The sequence below is a fragment of the Salvia miltiorrhiza genome, chromosome 8, assembly GCF_028751815.1.
Source record: "Salvia miltiorrhiza cultivar Shanhuang (shh) chromosome 8, IMPLAD_Smil_shh, whole genome shotgun sequence".
Taxonomy (NCBI): Eukaryota; Viridiplantae; Streptophyta; class Magnoliopsida; order Lamiales; family Lamiaceae; genus Salvia; species Salvia miltiorrhiza.
In genome coordinates, this window is record NC_080394.1 from 18,237,761 (window position 1) to 18,258,361 (window position 20,601).

The following is a 20,601-nucleotide window of genomic DNA, read 5'->3' on the forward strand; positions in this document are numbered from 1 at the left end:
TAGTAAGTCTAGACTACGAGCTTGCACGAAAATCAAGAATGTAGAAAAGTTTGCACGTTGTATGGCTTGAATTTGTCTCTCCTATGGTTGTAATTGAAACAAGTCATTTCCAGAAGCGCATTTAACAACGAAGTTGTCCTCAATTTTGGGTCGCATCCCTCCTGCTTATTCGAATAAATTATACTTTCAATAGAACATAGTTTAATTATATAAGTATTGCTCACGTTTAGTCCTTGTTAATGTTATATTCTCTCCGTCCCACTTCAATTGGCACACTTGCCTTTTTTGTTTGTCCCACTTCAATTGACACTTTCCAAAAATAGCATGTGGTCCCTACCTTCTCTACACACATTAAACAAATGGTCCCCACCCACTTTACACACTACCCGTTATTCTTAATCTCCGTGCCCAAAGTAAAAGTGTCAAATGAAGTGGGACGGAGGGAGTATATATTTATTTTTATTTTAATGTCTTATAAATTGTTATTGAGATAATTAATTAATTGATTAATCTATACCAATTATCAATGAGTCTTGTTTTACAAAATTTGATTTGCCTATTGTATCCTTCATATATATGTATTTAAGATCAATAGTTTAATTTAATATGTTATACATATAATAAATCTAAATATATATTATGGTTTATGTTTTCTATTTGAATAAATTATTTAAGTAGTAGTATCCATTAGACCTCTTCATTCACATATGAAAGAATTTAGTGCCCCAAATTACCACAAGTAACACTGTGTAATTCGTAAGAGTAATGTTGATAGGAATGTTAATAACATTGAAACCAACATGCAGCGAAAATTAAAGAACACACAGGAATACTTTTTCACGGATTATATCACTATAATCCGCGAGTGCCTCAAGGCTAAAAACACTATGATCATCAACAATACAAAGTACAGATTTGAGATCTCTTGGAGATCTATCTTTACAGAATGGCTGCCTAAGATAAATCAACCTATCTACTCATTGCACTAGAATGTCGAATCAACACAGAACCAAAACACCCTGCTACGCTCCAATGGCCTTGTACTTCAATTCTTGCCCTTGACATCCCGTCAATACAAAGCGAGACTTTACAGATTAGCTGCCTAAGCCCCCTTTGTCAAAGCAATCCTTGAAGAACCGGTATCACGTTTGCAGCAGGAATGTTGAAACAACACAGCCGAATTACACGGACAAAACAGTCTGCTGCGCTCCGATGTCCTCGATCTTCAACCCTTACCCTTGACCTCCCGTCAATACAGAGTGAGCCTTTACTGATGGGCTGCCTAAGACTCCCCCGTCAAAGCAAGGTTTGAAGAACTGGTGTCATGTTTGCAGCAAGACAAAATGACGAGTTGGTTGTGAGCGAATGTTAGGTCGGTGAAAACGCACTCCCAAAACATAAGAATGATTGAAGCTTCTTGCTGCATTTATAGGCCTTCATGTCGTGGTTGGTTTCATCCACTTCCCACTTCCAGAACCTTCCTATAACTGCTGCAATCCGTCTTCAAAAACTGCTAGTCGACCAGCCTTGGAATGTTGGTTACGAGATCATGGTTCCTGAAAAATAGCAACAACCTGCCCACTACTTTGAACCATGCATAACCGCCAATCCACTTATTAAAAACGTGGTCAACAAGCATAGAACAATTATTTCACAACCAAATAATAAGAAAACGTGAAAGGAATGTAAAGATTAAAAATATACAATTACCAATGTAGAGTCAAAGTATGGAGTCAAGGCAGACTCCGGAATGTTGGTTGAAACCCAGAAATGTTGACACCATGAATGTTATCAACATTCCACCCAACATTAAAACACGAATGTTATCAACATTGATCCCAACATTGTCGGAGTCAACATTAACTCTAACAACATAAGTTAGTATTTTCAATTATGTAAATTTAATTTAGAATTATACTCCAAAGGATTTATATAATAGTTTTGTTAAAAGTTTAATTTTGCTAAAATCCATGAAATAAAAATTAATTGTGTAGAGATGAAACTTAGAAAATAAAAACGAATGTCATATAAATCTTCTTTTATTTTTGGTCATGTTTTTTTATAGTGACGACAAAATTAGGTGGTGCTTAAACAATTAAAATTAATTTTTTTATCTTAAGTTTAGATGAGCTTTATAATATTATCATTTAAAAAAATTATCCAATAATTAGTTAAAAAATATACTCCAAATGTTACTATGAAATCAAAAAAAAAAATTACACTCATAAAAAATTATTTATTAAAATAATTTATTTTTGTAAGCGAATGGACGTCATCTCTGCTAGTTACATAAAAATCAAAGTGCGATTCGTATATTCCCTTTACTTCAAATAATTAATAAAAAGAACAAATCGGACTTTAATTTTTATATAAATTATAAATTAATGATCTCGATAAATTTATGAAGTATTAAAACATAAATAAATGTATAAAATAGATAATGAAGACTAAACGTGAGCGGTGCTCACATGAAATATGTAATATTTTTCTATATCTTACTTATAGATAAATAAACGATCATATAAAATTAACTGTTTCTTTTATTGGGCTAAAGGGGCCAAAATTAGAATTAGTGCCCTAAACGGAGGCCCGCGTAGATAGCCCAAGTGAAGATTTGGTGTGTGCCAATATCCAAAACTCATATAAGTACATTTCTATAAACTTATAGTCCTTAAATTTAAATAGATGAAAAAAAATAATGGATTGAGCCCCAAGATTTACCCCATTCGAGTAATCAAAAATCATTATACATTTTTCCCTTTCACCCTTTTTTGTCGGGGTGAGCAACGGGTCAGACCCGGACCGACCCATCAAGTTTGATGGATCGAATTTTTTAAAATATTGGACCGATCCGGATCGAATCTTGAGTGTGGACCGATCAGGGACCGGACCGAATTCGAGCAACTGGTATGATTCGGTCCAGGTCTGACCCGTCGGCATGTAATTTTTTGGAGGTCGGCAACATTTCACCATTTCAAAAGGCAGCATGTTGTCTTTCTCACGAAACATTTCCTCCCCTGCTTCACTTTGATGTCTGTCTCAATCACTGGAAGGCTCTTGTTCGAACTAGAATGAGCACCAGACCCATCAGCTGCAGCTACAAGACTCCTGATCTGAACAGACACATCGGCTGAGGGTGAATCCATTATCTTGTCCTACGTTTGGCCAGACTCCAAACGGAAGTTATTGTTTCCTGTCACCACATCTTGAGCCTGCTCCGGCGGCAATCTGAATTCTCCATTTTTGCTCTGCCCAGAATGTAAGTTGCCCACAACTCGAGCTTGTCCAGATGATGAACTGAATTCTCCACTTTCGAAATCTGACTCAGAAACATAGTCCGTCATAATCGGATCGTCTTGATCAGGTATCGGCTTTGTAATAGCTTGGAGAAGGTCCGGTCCAGTACGGGGCGGGGCGGTGGGTTTGAGTGGGTGGTGTGGCAGCGGCGGCTAAGGTTAGGGCTGACTCAGTTCAATGTTTTCGAAATATTAAATATGGTTTATTATGATTTCAGTTTCCATATTTAGTGTAGAAATTTGATTTTAAATTTTATTAATATTATTATAAATATTAAATATATAAATTAAATAATTTATTTATAAATGTATGAGGCGGTCCGAGTTAGGCGGGATCGATCGGATTTCGACCCAGACTGACTCGAAAAAAATTTGGTCCTATAAATTTGAACCAGATCGGACCGTACATGTACATTAGGTCGGTCCGGTCCGGAACAAACTCGTAGGCTCGGTTTGGGTTTGCTCATCCCTACTTTTTTGTGCTTTAATATGACTCGCACGAAAATAATTTTTTCATTTTTAAAGTTCTGGGCCGAATTAAATCTGATGGAAAATATGCAACCCTGTCTATTTTTGGACATACATTTAACATGATGACCCGACGCAATCATTTTAACAGCTCTTACACTTGTAGAAAGTAAGATCAAGAATTAAAGATAAAGTGTGCTTGTATTGACTTAGTGGTAAGTAGTTAATATCTAAAATTTTAGATTTTGGGTTCGAGTTCATCGTGAAGCGGTAATTAAAATTTCTTGGTTTACTTATATTCCTTCCATCCAAAATTAATACTCATATTTCTTTTTGAGTCGTCCATTCAATGAATACTCTTTTTTTTTGGTAAGTCTACTTCACACAACCTACCCACAATAAAAGTGGGTTCCTTATTCCACTCACACATGCTTAATTAATTACTAAAAATTTGTGTCACCCTCACATAGGTACTTATTTCGTGGACGAAAGTAGTATAATTTATCCAAAAAAAAAAAATTGAAGACAAAGTGTTCGTATGTTGGTTTAACGATAGGTGATTAATGCTCATGGTTTGAGATTTTGGAATTGAGTTCATCATGGTATGGTCATTAATTTTTTATTTTTTATTTGGTAATTTATAAAAGAATTGATGACAAATGAAGGCTATAACTTGCAAGGATAAAAAAAATATTAATTACTCCCTCCGTTCACTATCAATATTCCCCAACTTTTTGGTGCAAGTTTTAAGAAATGTTAAGTGAGTGTGTTGTGTATGGAGTTTGGATCCCACATTAAGTGTTTAAAAATATGTGGTGGTTGAGTGAAGTTTGGATTTCACATTAATAAATTATGTTGTGAGTGGAGTTTGAGTCCCACATTAAAAGTGTATTGTGGGGTAGTGTTTAAAAATATATGGTGGAAGAGCGGAGTTTGAGTCTCACATTAATTAATTGTGTTGTAGGATAGTATTTAAAAATAAAAAAGAAATAGTTTTTGTAAACATACTAAAATAGCAAAAATTAAGAAACAAAAAAAACAACTTAATACTGAAACTCAGGATAATCATCCATTTCATCCGACCAACGGCATGGACAACATTATTCATTGCAATCATACTGGGCCTATTGGTAAAGTCAACCACAAACTCCCTCGGCTTGTAACTCATTTTTCCGCATTCCTAAGGCTACTATAGAACCTATAAAAATGTACAGACTCTATCACTTTTAATCATTTTATACATTCTCTGTATTTTATGTGAAATAAAATAAATCGTCATTTTTAATGGGATAGAGGGAGTAAATTTTAATTTCACTATTATAAAATTAGTTTTAAATAATTTTGGGTTAATTCAATTTCACAATCTTACAATCGAATCAATTCAAATTTGGTTAGCCGATAATCGAATTGAACTGATACTATTTGATTATTATATTTATAAAAATTTCGATTATCGATTAAGCTGAATAATCCTATATATATATATATATATATATATATATATTAATTAATTAAAAAATTCCTATTTTCTAATTGTAATTCTTACGCTTACGCACACAGACACAGACACTCCTATTTTTCTTTTTCACAAAACCCTCGTCCCTCGCTCACGTACCGTCCGCCGGCCGCCGCCCTCCACCCGCACTGTAGCAGCCGTCGCCCTGCTTGTCCGCCGGCGCCGTCGCCCTCCTGTTTTTTTGTTTCATATTTGGTCTTGCCAATCCTCTGTTGCATTATTTTCCGGTGAGTTGTATTTTATTTTATTCTCGCAAATGCTGGCTATATTTTGATGCATTGATCAATTTGAAGCTAATTTTGTTGTCAAAAAATATTTGTATAGAAGAAATTTCAATTTTGATTGTGTTCGTCCCAAGTTTCTTTAAGTGAATGTGGAAAACATGGCTCTGTTTTTGCTTCACTTCTTATAAAATTCGAATTAGTAAGAATGAATCATATGCTTAAGTCTCGAGCATTGAACTCCATACAATTGAATAGCTATCATGTAATCTATTTGGAGCCTTTTTTTTTGCTGCCTCTAATTTTATAGTTAATCTATTGCTGCAATGTGTTGCAGTATAAGTTTTTTGGGGGAAAATGATTATTGTTGTAATAAGCTGAAGAATGAGTTTGGTTTTGGAAGTTTAGAGAGGATCAGAACCTAGCTGGTGAGATTTGGCTTCTGCTCATTCTCCAGTGATTGGGAGAATATAAAATCCCTTCAACAATTAGAGCAATGGGGCTGCCAATCCCTGCACTGATCCCTATTGGCATCGTCACCAAGAAAAACATTATCATAATCGTCTGACTTGAATTTCGCCTACTTACGCATACTAGTAATTAGACCATATTAGACAAAACATTTAAGAAAAATGAATTAGCGACGAACTCAATTAATATATTTTTCTTTTCCTTGTGGAGAACAAGAGAAGGAAACAAGGTGGTCCAGAAAAATTCAAGGTAAGTGAAAAAGGCAATGGGGGCTATATTTTTTGGAATTAATTATTAAAAATTTAATTTTGAAGCCATAAGTGTAAAAATGCATATTTACTAGTATTTTAAATTTTCAATTATATATTTTAAATTTTTAATGAAGAGCTATATTGAGAAATTTGGAGGTTTTGTATAAAATTACCCTTTTTTCTTTTATCTTTATGTTCCTTTTGTTGCGTTTTTCATTTTCGCCATTTCTTTTCATAGTTTATAGTTTATTTCTAAAGTTGTGAAGTTTCATGAGTTTCTTCCTCAATCCATTTGATCTTTCGCTTGATTAACTCTGCACTTATTATTTCCCCTTCTTTCACCTCTCATCATTCACACAAATCGGGATAATGTGACGGGCAACAACTCTCAATTGAAATTGAATCCCTTCTTCCCAAATTCGAATTTGTAGGAATGTAAGGTGGGATTTTTCGGCATTTATATGAAGACAATTGTAAGTTTTGAAGGGTTCGTGTTGTTTTCATTTATGTTCTAATTTCTTTGGCTTAAGCGAACTAATTCTGCAAACTGCAAAGTCTGACCTTGTCTGTTGCATAATAATCAGTGGTATGGTGTTGTGCTTGAATTTGTGAACTCATTAGGAGATTTTTGTGTTTGATTGAGCTGAGCATGTTCTAAATCTTTCTAAGTGTTTGTGAGGTTCTTAAAAACATGATCTTGTGAAACTGTACTCCTTCAATTTTGGCCCTCTATATTGCAAGTATTTGAATAATTTAGTAAGCTTATTTCTTAAATAAGGTCTAACATTGCTCTACAAACTTGATAATAGGTTATAAGATCTGTAAGATAAGCCATCTATGAAGCTTGAAGGTGATGATTGGTTCCTGTTCATTTTATGATGTTTGTACTTATATGTGCTTGTCGTTTTATGTTTGTAACACCTTTCGTTGTGTTCATTTATCAGTTCTGATTGCTTACAGGTAGGTGATAACTTCTCTAGATGATATAATCGGAGATCCAGTTATTTATGTGGATACAATGAACGTTGTTTCCAGAAAGAGCCGCCACTTATTATCTGTCGAACCATTATCATCATCTTCAGCTCAGTTCGTCTCTCCTCTCCAAAACCTGAAGGTCTCCACAGACAGAGGAGATACACCTGCTGAAACTACAGCTACGGAAACAGTATTTACTAGGAAAAGCAAATACATTTGCCATGAGTCCGCCATCAACTTCATAAAACGTGAGAAAAACCCAGAAAACGCGTTGGAAATATTTAATAAAGTATCATCGCAGAGGGGTTTTCAGCACAATAATTCCACTTATGGGATAATTCTTCATAAGCTCGCTCAGTGCAAGAAATATCAGGCCCTTGATGCGGTTCTTCATCGGATGACCTATGAGACATGTAAATTCCATGAAGGTATATTCCTTAATCTCATGAAACATTTCTCTAAAGCATCCAAGCATGAGAGAGTGCTTGAAATGTTTTACTCTATACTGCCTATTGTTCGTTCACAGCCCTCCCTGAAAGCTATTAGTACATGTCTTAATCTTCTGGTTGATGCAAACGAAACTGATTTGGCAAGGAAGTTTCTCCTGAGTACTCGGAAAGACTTCCACTTGGAGCCGAACACGTGCATCTTTAATATTTTGGTCAAACATCACTGTAGGAAAGGAGATATCGAATCTTCTTTTGGAGTGATGAAAGAGATGGAGAAGTCTGAAGTGTCTACACCGAATTTGATAACCTACTCAACTGTGATTGATGGTCTTTGTGCAAGTGGCAGATTAGAAGATGCAATTCAGTTATTCGAGGAAATGGTGTCTAAGCATCAGATAGTGCCGGATGCGTTGACTTATAATGCTTTAATCAATGGATTTTGTCGTGGACAGAAAACAGATGGAGCCAAGAAAATAATGGAATTTATGAAGAAAAATGGATGCCATCCCAATATATTCAATTATTCATCCTTAATGAATGGACTGTGTAAGGATGGTAAGCTTGAGGAAGCAAAGGAAGTGTTGAACGAGATGAAAGCCGCTGGGCTGAGTCCCGATACTGTTGTTTACACCACTTTGATTAATTGGATGTGTAGGTCTTGCAAAACGGATGAAGCTATCGAGCTGCTTAAGGAGATGAAAGAAAAAGAATGCAAGGCAGATGAGGTAACATTTAACGTCATTCTGGGTGGATTGTGCAGGGAAAACAGATATTATGAGGCTCTTAACATGCTCCAGAGGCTTCCCAGTGATGGTGTTTATCTTAACAAGGCTAGTTATAGAATCGTGTTGAATTCTCTGTGCAAAGAAGGCGAACTTGAGAAGGCGGTGGAGCTTCTGGCTCTGATGCTGCACAGGGGTTTTGTACCCCATGTTGGCACGTCAAATGAGTTATTAGTTAGTCTTTGTAATGCAGGAAAGGTGAACGATGCTGTTAGGCTATTGTTTGGGTTGGTCGAGAGGGGGTTTAAGCCAGATCCTCCTACATGGACTGTTCTAATTGATTTAATCTGTAGAGAGAGGAAGCTGTTGCCTGCATTTGAACTTCTTGATGAACTGCTCGCATAAGGCTCGTATTTGCCATGATGAACTTTACATGTCTTTGCTCATCAGAAGAATACCAAGGGCTCGATAAATGCTAAGCTTATGAGGAAAGGCTGCAATTCCGAGTTCCCAAATCTTCTCGGTATCTCTTGAATCAGCATATGCTGTCTGTATCTGCTTGCTTCATAAATTGATGCTGCATATATTGTGCTTGACATCTTGATCCAAGTTCAGCCTTTTTGCTATAAAAATTTGATGAGTTGTTTGTTGGCTTTGATGAGGAGTTGAGGACATTGATGTTAATTCAGTGAGATGTTGTGGTTACATTACATAATATGAAACTAATCTGTAACAGTGTAAGTGTGAATTTTGTGCTGGGAGAAAGAAGTGAATGTGAAGACTGATGATTTTCAGTCCAATATGCTTATCTTGAATCCACTTCATGCAAAGAGGGGAATTTGTAGAACTCCTTGCACAGGAAAGGAGAGAATACAAATGAGAGAAAAGAAAGAAGGTTGTTTTTCTTTTCTATCTTTTGGCTTCATCATTTGCATCAAACAAGTGTTTATCGTTTAGTGAAGCTCATGGTTTTGAGTAGTAGACTGGCTTGATTAGACCGACAATTTGAGAGGGTTAGGATGAGACGATCCTATATACGAGCCCTGGCCTTGATTCATTCCAAACCAAATGCTACTCAATTACGATCGAAGGTTACCATAGTCTAGTGCGAGTGCGTGCGTGTGAGATTGAAGATGAAGACGCTGAATGAAAGAAAATATATTGAATAATTGCTGAGGCAGAAATGCTAGTATGATTCAACATACAAAATCAGCTTCTTAGCTGCGCTTTTATATCCTAACTAGCTCACGCCCTCTCGTGTGATGCACGATCAGTATCGAAACTGAACGATATTTTAAATAAATAAATATACATATTAAATATATATAATTTAGATATAAATATGTAAATATAAATCTAAATAAAATATTAAAATTATCTACTATATAATTTCAATAAAAAAACATGAATTCGAAAATATATAAATTTTCAATTTTGTATTTTCAATTACCAATTAATTGATTTTCATTGATGATGTGTATAAATATATAAATTCACCATCAAAAGTAAGTATAAATGATAATGAGTATCATTATACATCATATAATATTTTAAGATGTTCAAAACTATTTGTTTGCATATAATTTAATAGTATATTTTTGGATTGCATATATATTTATCATATTTATGTGGTCATTTTGTTTAAATACAAATTCTAAAATAAAGTTCCTATACAACATCCTAAGAATTGATTTTGCGAAAAAAACAGGATTCATTTTCATAATAAAATGGTAAATTTATTAAGTTTGATTTTATAATATTGAATAATGATGCTGCATTATTTTAGTTGGGGTTTAAATTTTAATAAGAAAATATTTATTTGAAAATTGGTTTCATCAGTGAGTCATAAGTGCATACATGCCATGTAAACGCCGAACATAGGGGCCATTTAAACGAAAAATAAAAATAATGAGAATGATTTTATTTGTTTTGCTATGGAATTCGTACAATGAGGGTTAGAGAAGTGATGTTTATAGATGGTGTAAATTATGAATTTTGTTTATAAAATCGTGGAGTAACTGATTCAATCATGGGAGTTAATTTTTTAAATTGATGTAGTGGTGTAGTTAAATGAATGTCTAGGTGCTAAAATACATAATTAAAATTAAAATAATTGTTAAACCTGTTTAATTGATGCAGTTGTGAAAATTCAATCGTGGGTGTTAAAAAATAATTTCTTTATTCAAATTTTTTTGAGGATGTCAACGCAAATCGTGGGTGCTGATTTTTTTTTTTTAATTTGATAAAATCGTGGGTTCTAAAATCTGCAAAATGACAGCTACGAAAGAACAACGTCTAGAATTACATTAGTTTACAAATTTGAAATTTTGAAAATTTTAAAATTGGAGAGAGCAGTTGGCGGGAAAAAATAGCCGTTAAACTGCTCTTTTATATAATACTCCCTCCGTTCCAACTTTTTGTATCCACTTTTAGTAGTATTTACTTGGATACAAAAAGTTGGGACAGAGGGAGTATATAGATTTGAGCTAACAATCTGTAACAAATGCTAACTAACTAGTTAACTGCTCTTTACGCGTGGCTTCTGCTTGTGTTATATTTTTAGCGACAACTTAAATTTCATTGCAGAAAATCATATTTTAGGTTATATTTATCCATAATCAAACACAACCGATCATCATTAGAGGACAAAAAAATAAAAATCAAAAAAATTATAAAATATTGAGAAAGTTAGTAATCGGCTGCTGAAGAATTCTGCAGACCAACCTTTTATCACCTTATTTCAATCAAATGAGATAATGTCAATTTGCATTTTATAATTAAAAAAAATATGATAATAAATAATAGAAAAAATAAAAATAGATTATAGTGGGTTATTGATAAAGTATAAAGGTTGTAGAATTTAATTAAATTATAGATTGTATATGTGAAAAAAAAAGAATTATTAAGAGATTGGGTAGTCTTAAATATTGTATTACTTTGACGTTCTAGTAAAGAGCCGCCTGCATTATTTAAAAAATAAAATTAAAATAACTCATAAAAGGAAATCATTGTCCAAGCAGTACAATAATGGTGTAATACTCCCTCCATCTAAGAAAGAACTTTATACCTTTACCTTTTCATTTAGGGAGGTCCAAAAAAAAAAATTCCTATCTCTTTTTGAATTATATCCTTTCACTTATAAATACATTTACTTTTCAACTTTTCATCACTCTCAATATTAATTACAATACATTTTCATTACTCTCAATACACTCAACAACATTTTCTTAAACTCATGTCAGTGCCTCACATGAAGTTCTTTTATGAATGGAGGAAGTACAATTTTTTTTTTCACACTTTTTTACAAGTACAATTGTATAAGAAATTATAAGACCTTTTCACAAAAACCAAGCAAACTTTTACTCCATCCGTCCACAAAAATAAGACATAATTTGTCACTTTTGTCCATCCACGAAAATGTGTCCTAACCTATTTTTAATAATGATTTGAATAATTTGTGGGCCCTTTCTCCTCTCATAATTTGTGGGTTACTTTCTCTATTCACTAATTTAATTAACTTTTCCACTTTTCTTAATTTATGGGCCCCTTTCTCCACTCATTAAATAAACAACACAAATTTTCTTAAAATCTTTCACTCTCCCTTACGTCTTATTTTCGTGGATGTAGGGAGTAATCAATATTCAATGGTATATTAGTCCAATCACCTTAATTTTGGAAAATACATATTTTAATAAAATTGGACATTTTTTATATATAGCCTAAAAATGTAGAACAAAAATTCGTTTATTTGCATCAAGTTTTCGAATGTCTCGTTCAAGACTTGCATGATTTATAATTTGAGAAAATGAGCAGTATAAATTTTTACCGATTGCGGAACCAAACATTGGGGCCCATCCTCTCGAACAACACCCTTCGGCTAGGAACCTAGGCCCGATGGTTACTACATTACCTTAGTTGAAAGATCCTCTTAAGAAATCTTCGTCCATAAAAGAACTTTATATTTTCTTTATTTTGAAATGGCCACAAAAAACTTATCTATTTTTAAACTATATTCCACCATTTATAAATACCTTATTTTGCAAATAAATTAGGACTTAGGAGTTCAACAAGCCAAGCTGGAAAGATTGTACTATTTTGGGCCCAGAAAGCGAAGGCAATGGCTATTGTGCTGCTGCTCCGAAATAAATGATCAAAATACTTAGCAAAGACATAGGGGCAGACGGATCCAAAAAAAAAAAAAAAAGTACTTAAAAGTCTATTTTCTCAAAGAAGAAATTGATACATCACAAATATATTGTACAGATGAATACAACTTAGTTTCATATTCATTAAGTACGTTACTTACGATATGTATAGTACACAAATTCAGCTACTTGACAAAAAAATGCTTAGGGAGTTGTAGTTATGTAATTATGTACATATATTTGATTATCATATTATATTATCCGTATTTTGCTTATAATTGATGTCACATGTAGTATTGATTTATCGAAACATCATCATGCATTTTGAAAAAGTGGTGAGATTTTATTCTTTTTACTTTTATTTAGTTGGAAAAAGTAGTGAATAGACTATACAAGTGGTAAAAGAGAAGCGTGAACCTTCATTTATGCCGGATTGTAACTACACAACAATCCAACAAGTCGGTTATCACTACATGTTTATTTCCACATTTATGTGAAAAAACCTTTTTATAATGATCAATTAATTCAAACCACGAGATTAGTACTCGACGAGTCTAGAGATCATTAGTTGATGGGCTAGGTTCAATTAATACAAATTCAATTCACTGTGATATGATTAGTCGGGTTGTATGTCACGTTTGTTTATTTCGATGCTCAATACTATGCACGGCAAAATATTTTTAAATTTTTAAATTTCTATTAAAATAATATTAAATCAATTATCATACTGATAAATATAATAAAAAATTAATTCTCGCTCAATATATTTGAATTGAATATTGACTGAATAAAAAAATAAAGAAGAATTCACAATTATAAAATTTGATATAATGAAAAGTAAAAAAAGATAAAAGAAAAAAGAAAATTAAAAAATAATTAAAAAATTAATTTTTTAGGCGGATTAATAAATAAATTTATTCAAAAAGATGAGAGAGGAGAGAGAATTTTTTTAAATTTTAATATTTAAACAAATATAATTTTTATATTTTAAATCAAATATTTACATAAAACATAGTATCAAATATTTTATAATTAATCGAAATTCACGATTTGGAAAGAAATAAAATTAAAAATAAGAAGTTAAAGAAAAAAAAGAAAAAATATAGTTTATAAATTAACTTTTAATTTTATTATAACTATAAAATTGTCATTTAATTTTTAAATTGAATTTCAATTAAAATTGATTTGAAATTGATTTTAAATGGAAAGTTGCCTTTTTAATATATTATAGATTATAGATGTTGACGTATAAATAGATTAAGCTAATAAATATTGGAAGACGGTATTGGTGTGTTTAATGAAAAACGACACACTTTTTGATACACTTTTTAATTGTTACTACAAAACACTCTATTCTTATAAAATTGATTCAATCTAGTTTATCTTTTTTTACTCAAGTTAAGAGCAATAGTGGATATTATGTCGTATTGGGGGTATGCTTAATTTTTTCGATAAAGGTCTTAATAGTGCTACTCTGTTAGATCCATCGTTACAAATAAAACATAAACTACACATTAAAAAAAAACGTGTGGTGGACGTTCACGTCTTAGAACTTCGTAAGTGTTTACAAGGAAAACGTAATATTTTTTAGGAAAATAATAGTATATAATAGTAAATTAGTAACTCTTTTCTCTTTTGGAGTTGGTTTTTTGTGATATTTAAAAAAGTAGTAATAGTGTCGAATTGAGGGTTCTATGAGAAATACTGATATTGAATAGTTTTAAATTGATTACATAAGTGGACTATTAGTTTCACAGAATCAACATGAGTATTATTTATATTAAAATCTACCAGTGTATCATGACTATGACAATTGTGACAATGCTACTCTAGGATAGCATTTATTGTCATTTATATCTCCAGCTCCAAGTGGTATATTTCCTACAACAAAAATGACGTTTTGGAGCAAAAATCTAAATGTGTTATAAACTAGAGAGAAGCGAGAGAATATAGTAGAGAATACGAATATCGTTATAATGAAGTTCACAACACACCCATATTTATAGGTGTTAAACCAAGTGTGAACGTTCACACATGTCCGGTGTGAACGGAGGACAGTCAACTCCGGTGGCTTGAAGATGTCAAGTGTTATTCTCCCTCTAGGTTTCTTGGTCAACACACATAAGATATATCTAGAAGATATATTTACAACACTTCCCCTTGATTGACCAATCCCTAAAAAATGTTGCCTCATTAAAACCTTGCTAGGAAAACCCAATGGGACAAAACCTAGTCGAAGGAAAAAGAGTACAATTGCTTCCCCTGAACTTGAGATCATTGAATATCTTTGAGTCGACGTATGCCGATCTCGTGTACCAACTTTCTGAATGTCGATGTTGGTAATGCCTTGGTGAATAAGTCCGCCAGATTTTCACTTGAGCGAATTTGTTGCACGTCGATATCGTAACCCTTTTGAAGGTCGTGTGTGTAGAAGAGCTTTGGAAAAATATGCTTCGTCCTATCTCCTTTGATGTATCCTTCCTTGAGTTGCGCGATGCAATCAGCATTGTCTTCATATAAAACAGTTGGTTTGGCCTTTGATGAAGCTAACCCGCACGACTCTTGGATATGACTCGTCACATTTCTCAACCATACACATTCTCGACTTGTTTCGTGGATTGCAATGATTTCAGAATGATTTGAGGATGTTGCAGTCAAGGTTTGTTTCACAGACTTCCATGATATAGCAGTTCCACCACATGTGAAAATATATCCAGTTTGTGACTTAGCTTCATGTGGATCGGATAAAAATCCTGCATCCGAATACCCCACTAGAGTATTATCAGAATTTTCTTGATAATATAATCCAAGGTCAATGGTACCCTTTAGATAACGTAGAATGTGCTTAACACCATTCCAATGTCTCAAAGTGGGTGCAGAGCTAAATCTTGCTAGAAGATTAACAGAAAAAGCTATATCTGGTCTAGTATTATTAGCCAGATAAGTCAATGCTCCAATTGCACTTAGATATGGTACTTCAGGACCAAGTATCGTTTCACCCTCTTCAATTGGTCGAAATGGATCTTTCTTAGTATCAAGAGATCTAACGACCATTGGTGATGCTAATGGATGTGCATTATCCATATAGAAGCGTTTTAACACTTTTTCTGTATATGTGGATTGATGGATAAACGTACCTCCACGGATACGTTCCATTTGCAAACCAAGACAAAACTTTGTCTTTCCCAAATCTTTCATCTCAAATTCTTTCTTCAAATATTCAGCAGTTTTATTGAGCTCTTCAGGAGTCCCAATTAAATTTAAATCATCAACATAAACTGCTATGATTGCAAATCCACTTTCGGTTTTCTTAATGAAAACACAAGGGCAGATATCATCATTCTTGTATCCTTCTTTCAAAAGATACTCGCTCAGTCTATTGTACCACATACGACCAGACTGTTTCAACCCATACAACGATTTTTGCAGTTTAATTAAATACATGCTTTTAGGTTGTGACTGAAATCCTTCAGGCATTTTAAATCCTTCAGGAATTTTCATATATATGTCAGTATCTAATGACCCATATAGATAAGCAGTCACTACATCCATAAGGCGCATATCAAGCCTTTGTGGTCAGTATCTAATGACCCATATAGATAAGCAGTCACTACATCCATAAGGCGCATATCAAGCCTTTGTGACACAGCCAGACTAATCAAAAATCTAAAAGTAATAGCGTCCATTACTGGAGAGTATGTTTCCTCATAATCAATTCCTGGTTTTTGTGAGAAACCTTGTGCTACGAGTCTTGCTCTATATCTCGTAACTTCATTTTTCTCGTTTCTCTTTCTAACAAAAATCCATCTATATCCAACAGGGATTTTAGATTCCGGAGTTAAGGCTATAGGCCCAAATACTTTCCGGTTATCACAGGAATTTAATTCCCTTTCTATAGCTTCTTTTCACTTTGGCCAATCAAGTCTCTGTTTGCATTTAGCAACAGATGTATGTTCAGGATCCTGATATTTAAAACTTCAAGAGCTATATGAAAGGCAAATATATCATCAACAATGATATTTTCTCTCCCTAGTATCTGATGTAAATAATTTATTGAGATCTCATGATTTTCAGATACTTGTAATTCTTTAGGAATTACATCACTTTCATTTGATTGATTAGTCGTTTTCGTCATTGTTTGGTTTATATCTTGCCCCTTTCTTTTTTCTAGGCATAGAATCTTTGGAACCAACTGGTCGACCACGTTTTTGACGAATTTTGGACTCATTTGCTGCCAAAGCTATTTGTCCTTCAGGGACATCAATTTTAGCTAGAGTATTTGCAGCATGTATGTGAGATTGTGTCACTTTTCTTGTATCTACAAAAGCATCAGGAATTTGATTTGCAATATTTTGCAAATGAATGATCTTTTCATTTTCTTGTTCACATTGATTTGTTCTAGAATCAAAATGTGATAAGTTTTTCTCATTTCAAGAGATTTCCTTGTGCTTTTCTGGATGTAGATTTATTCCTCCTAATGTTGGAAATGTCATTTCATCTAAATGACAATCTGCAAAACGTGCAGTAAATAAATCACCTGTTAAAGGTTCTAGATACCTTATAATCGATGGTGAATCAAATCCAACATATATCCCAAGTCTTCGTTGGGGACCCATTTTTGTACGTTGTGGGAGTGCAATTGTGACTTGAACCGCGCAACCAAAAGTTCGTAAGTGAGAAACATCAGGTTCTCAGCCAAATATAATTTGCATTGGGGAGTATTCATGATTTGCTGATGGCCTTAGTCGAACTAATGTTGCAGCATGTAATATGGCATGACCCCAAACAGTAGTTGGTAGTTTTGATTTCATAAGTAATGGTCTAGCAATAATTTAAAGACGTTTAATAAATGATTCCGCTAAACCATTTTGAGTATGGACATGAGCTACTGGATGTTCAATCTCAATTCCAATAGCCATACAATAGTTATCAAATGCTTGAGATGTAAACTCACCAGCATTATCAAGACGAATTCTTTTAATTGAATTGTCTGGGAATTGAGCTCTTAATTTTATGATTTGAGCAAGTAGTCTAGCAAATGTTGCATTTCTAGTAGAAAGCAAGCATACATGGGACCATCTATAAAAGGCATTAATTAATACCATAAATTATCGAAAAGGTCCACAAGGTGGATGTATAGGTCCATAAATGTCTCCTTCAATTCTTTCTAAGAAATATGGAGATTCAGTATTATCCTTCGTATATGAAGGTCTAATGACTAACTTGCCTTGCGCACAAGCATCACATGAGAATTCATTTGTAGAAAGAACCTTTTGATTCTTTATGTTGTGCCCATATGAATTATTGATTATTCGGCGCATCATAGTCGCTCCAGGATGTCCAAACCTATCATGACAAAGCTTAAAGCTTTTTGTATCATTGAACTTTACGTTCATGAAATGGTTTGTCTCAATTGCTTTTATGAATGTGTAATACATTCCAGAAGGTAGTGTTGCTAATTTTTCTTTTGTCAGCTTATAGCCTGAAACAAAAGAATTTATGCAAAGATATTCATTTCTACCTTTCACATAATTGTCTCGATGTGGTATCCATTATTTCGGATATCCTTGAAACTTAGTAAGTTACTTACTAAAGTGCAGGGCATTTTCAATATCTAATTTAGTATCATTTGGCAAAATGATACAAGCTCTTCCGGAGCCTTCAATGATTTTTGATGCACCTGATATTGTGTTAACATTATTCTCATCTAATGTCAACTCAAGGAAATACTTCTTCTTTTGAAGAATAATATGTGTATTTATTTTCCAAGACAAATATCACAAGATTTCATATGATATTAATGTATATATATTCATGCCTTGTTAAAAACCTCTCCGCAAAAACCCTATGGGAAAAATTCGGTAGAGGAAAAGAGTACAAGATATATATATTTACTCATATATTACACTAGTTGCCTCGTTAAAAACCTTAACTAAGAAAACCTCGTAGGAAAAACTTAGTAAGGGAAAAAGAGTACAACCATTCGGCCTTTAGGGCCGTTTGACCTTCAAGGTCTAATTTTCAAGAGCATGTAATATGGATTGCTCTTGAAGAGTATGTAATATTCTTCATGGAATATTGATTGTGCTACATCGGGAGCAACAATATGAATCAAATAGATAAAGATTCAAGGATATGTTATCCAAATATTTAATTTACTTGCTCTTAGAGCATGTAATATTCTTCAGGAATATTACTTGTGCTACTTTAATAGCATCAATTTAAGATCTTGAATGTAATATTCTTCAGGAATACTACTTGTGCTATTTGAATAGCATCAATGAGTTTTTCAAGATTATTTTAAAAAAAATACGTTGTATATATATAATATACAAAGTATATATCCACTATGAATTAAAAAATTTCCCAATACATGATAATATCAATAGTGATTCAAGTAGTAGAACATCGAAGTTTACTGATTATATAAAATAATATGAAACAAGAATTGCCACGTAGTAGTAAATCATATTCAAGATTTTGTAGAATAAGATCCAATCAAATATTGCACTCTTAACAAACAAAATAAAACTCAATTATATATGTTTGTCATCTCACCGAAAGGGTGTACAAAAATATTGAGATTAAATCTATTGGCATCATATCTTTTTAACATAATCGGGCGAATCTATTATGTCTCCAATTATCAAAATAGTCTTCTATTTTGCGTGAACTTTTCATATTTTTCTTTATTATTTTTCTAAAATCTACTATTTCACATTGACTTTTTATACCACATCAAATACAAGTTTACATAAAATGACATATTCCCTCTAAGTACAGATCAAAAATTTACTTTATATCCTCCAAATTCCAATCAAAATTCACTTTTGTTTGGTGGAATGATTAAGATCAATATCATTCGAAATGCATCACTAATTTAATATGCTCAAACAAATGCTATTTTAATAGCATCAAAATATAACTTTTAGGATTATTTGTATTTCTTCAAGAATAACGAAAATTATATCATTTGTAATAAACAAATATAACATATTTGCATCAAACCACAAATATAAGGGGAATTTGCACAAATTTCAATAACAATCTCTTTTATGCAAAGCATATATGTTACCATGATTCCGTTTTCTGGTTATTTCCAAGCCAATTTATTGATATAAACATATTAAACAGTATAATATTCTAATACTTCAAAGTTTCTTTCGTCTGGATTTAGATGATTACTAAAATTATACGGATTGAAATTCAGATGAAAAGAAAATTAGTCGTACCTTATTGGAAAGACACAATTCTTTCCTAGGGCATACCTCCAATCCTTTTACGATCGAAGGAAGATGAGAGGACTAGAACTATCGTGCTGATAACGTGTTATAAACTAGAGAGAAGCGAGAGAATATAGTAGAGAATACGAATATCGTTATAATGAAGTTCACAACACACCCATATTTATAGGTGTTAAACCAAGTGTGAACGTTCACACATGTCCGGTGTGAACGGAGGACAGTCAACTCCGGTGGCTTGAAGATGTCAAGTGTTATTCTCCCTCTAGGTTTCTTGGTCAACACACATAAGATATATCTAGAAGATATATTTACAACAAAATGCTCTTTGTTGCACATGATTATCAACAGTATTTGACCAGAAATTTTGGCACCAATTTATCATTTGTAGTGCTTAAATTACGTGACAAGACAATGATATCTATGGTAGGCCTAAAAATTTGTCACCGTGTATCATTTCCAAGAACAAGTTCAGATCCCAATATTTTGATGAATGATAATCAACCAAGCCGGCGAAGGCAGCACACCAAAATTGAAAGATGAAATCGTTTTCAAAATTTGCATGCATTTCAAGTTCCAACTCTCTTCTTCGACTTGGTGCCTTTGGCATAACCAAGACAATCTAAAATATACTACATGTTGGAATCACATCAATCTAATTATAATGTGATGAAACATGAATTCATTGATTTCCCAACATTCTCCATCTACTACACCAATCCATTGATTTTGCTGTTAGTTTTCACCTACATGTCCATACCAATTCCTATTCAGACACATTCTTGAAAAACTCTAATTGTTCATCAAAATTTCCATAAACTAACAGCAGATGAATCACAAGTCCAA

At 33.0% G+C, this 20,601-nt stretch overlaps 1 protein-coding gene across 8 annotated transcripts; it reads left to right on the forward strand.

Annotated features, from left to right (window-relative positions):
• Window positions 1-5,304: 5,304 nt before the first annotated feature.
• On the forward strand, window positions 5,305-9,169 carry LOC131001572 (pentatricopeptide repeat-containing protein At5g18475-like). 8 transcript variants are annotated; one of them, XM_057928047.1, is made up of 3 exons: window positions 5,312-5,507; window positions 6,655-6,696; window positions 7,184-9,169. In XM_057928047.1, exon 3 carries the CDS (start codon window positions 7,242-7,244, stop codon window positions 8,772-8,774), a length of 1,533 nt encoding a protein of 510 aa, XP_057784030.1. In that variant the 5' UTR covers window positions 5,312-5,507; window positions 6,655-6,696; window positions 7,184-7,241; the 3' UTR covers window positions 8,775-9,169. The 8 variants fall into 8 exon arrangements, with proteins under 8 accessions (XP_057784028.1, XP_057784030.1, XP_057784032.1 ...); XM_057928049.1 differs by lacking the exon at window positions 6,655-6,696 and adding an exon at window positions 7,033-7,073 and having other exon boundaries at window positions 7,168-9,169; XM_057928044.1 differs by lacking the exon at window positions 6,655-6,696 and adding an exon at window positions 7,033-7,073.
• The last annotated feature ends 11,432 nt before the right edge of the window (window positions 9,170-20,601 follow it).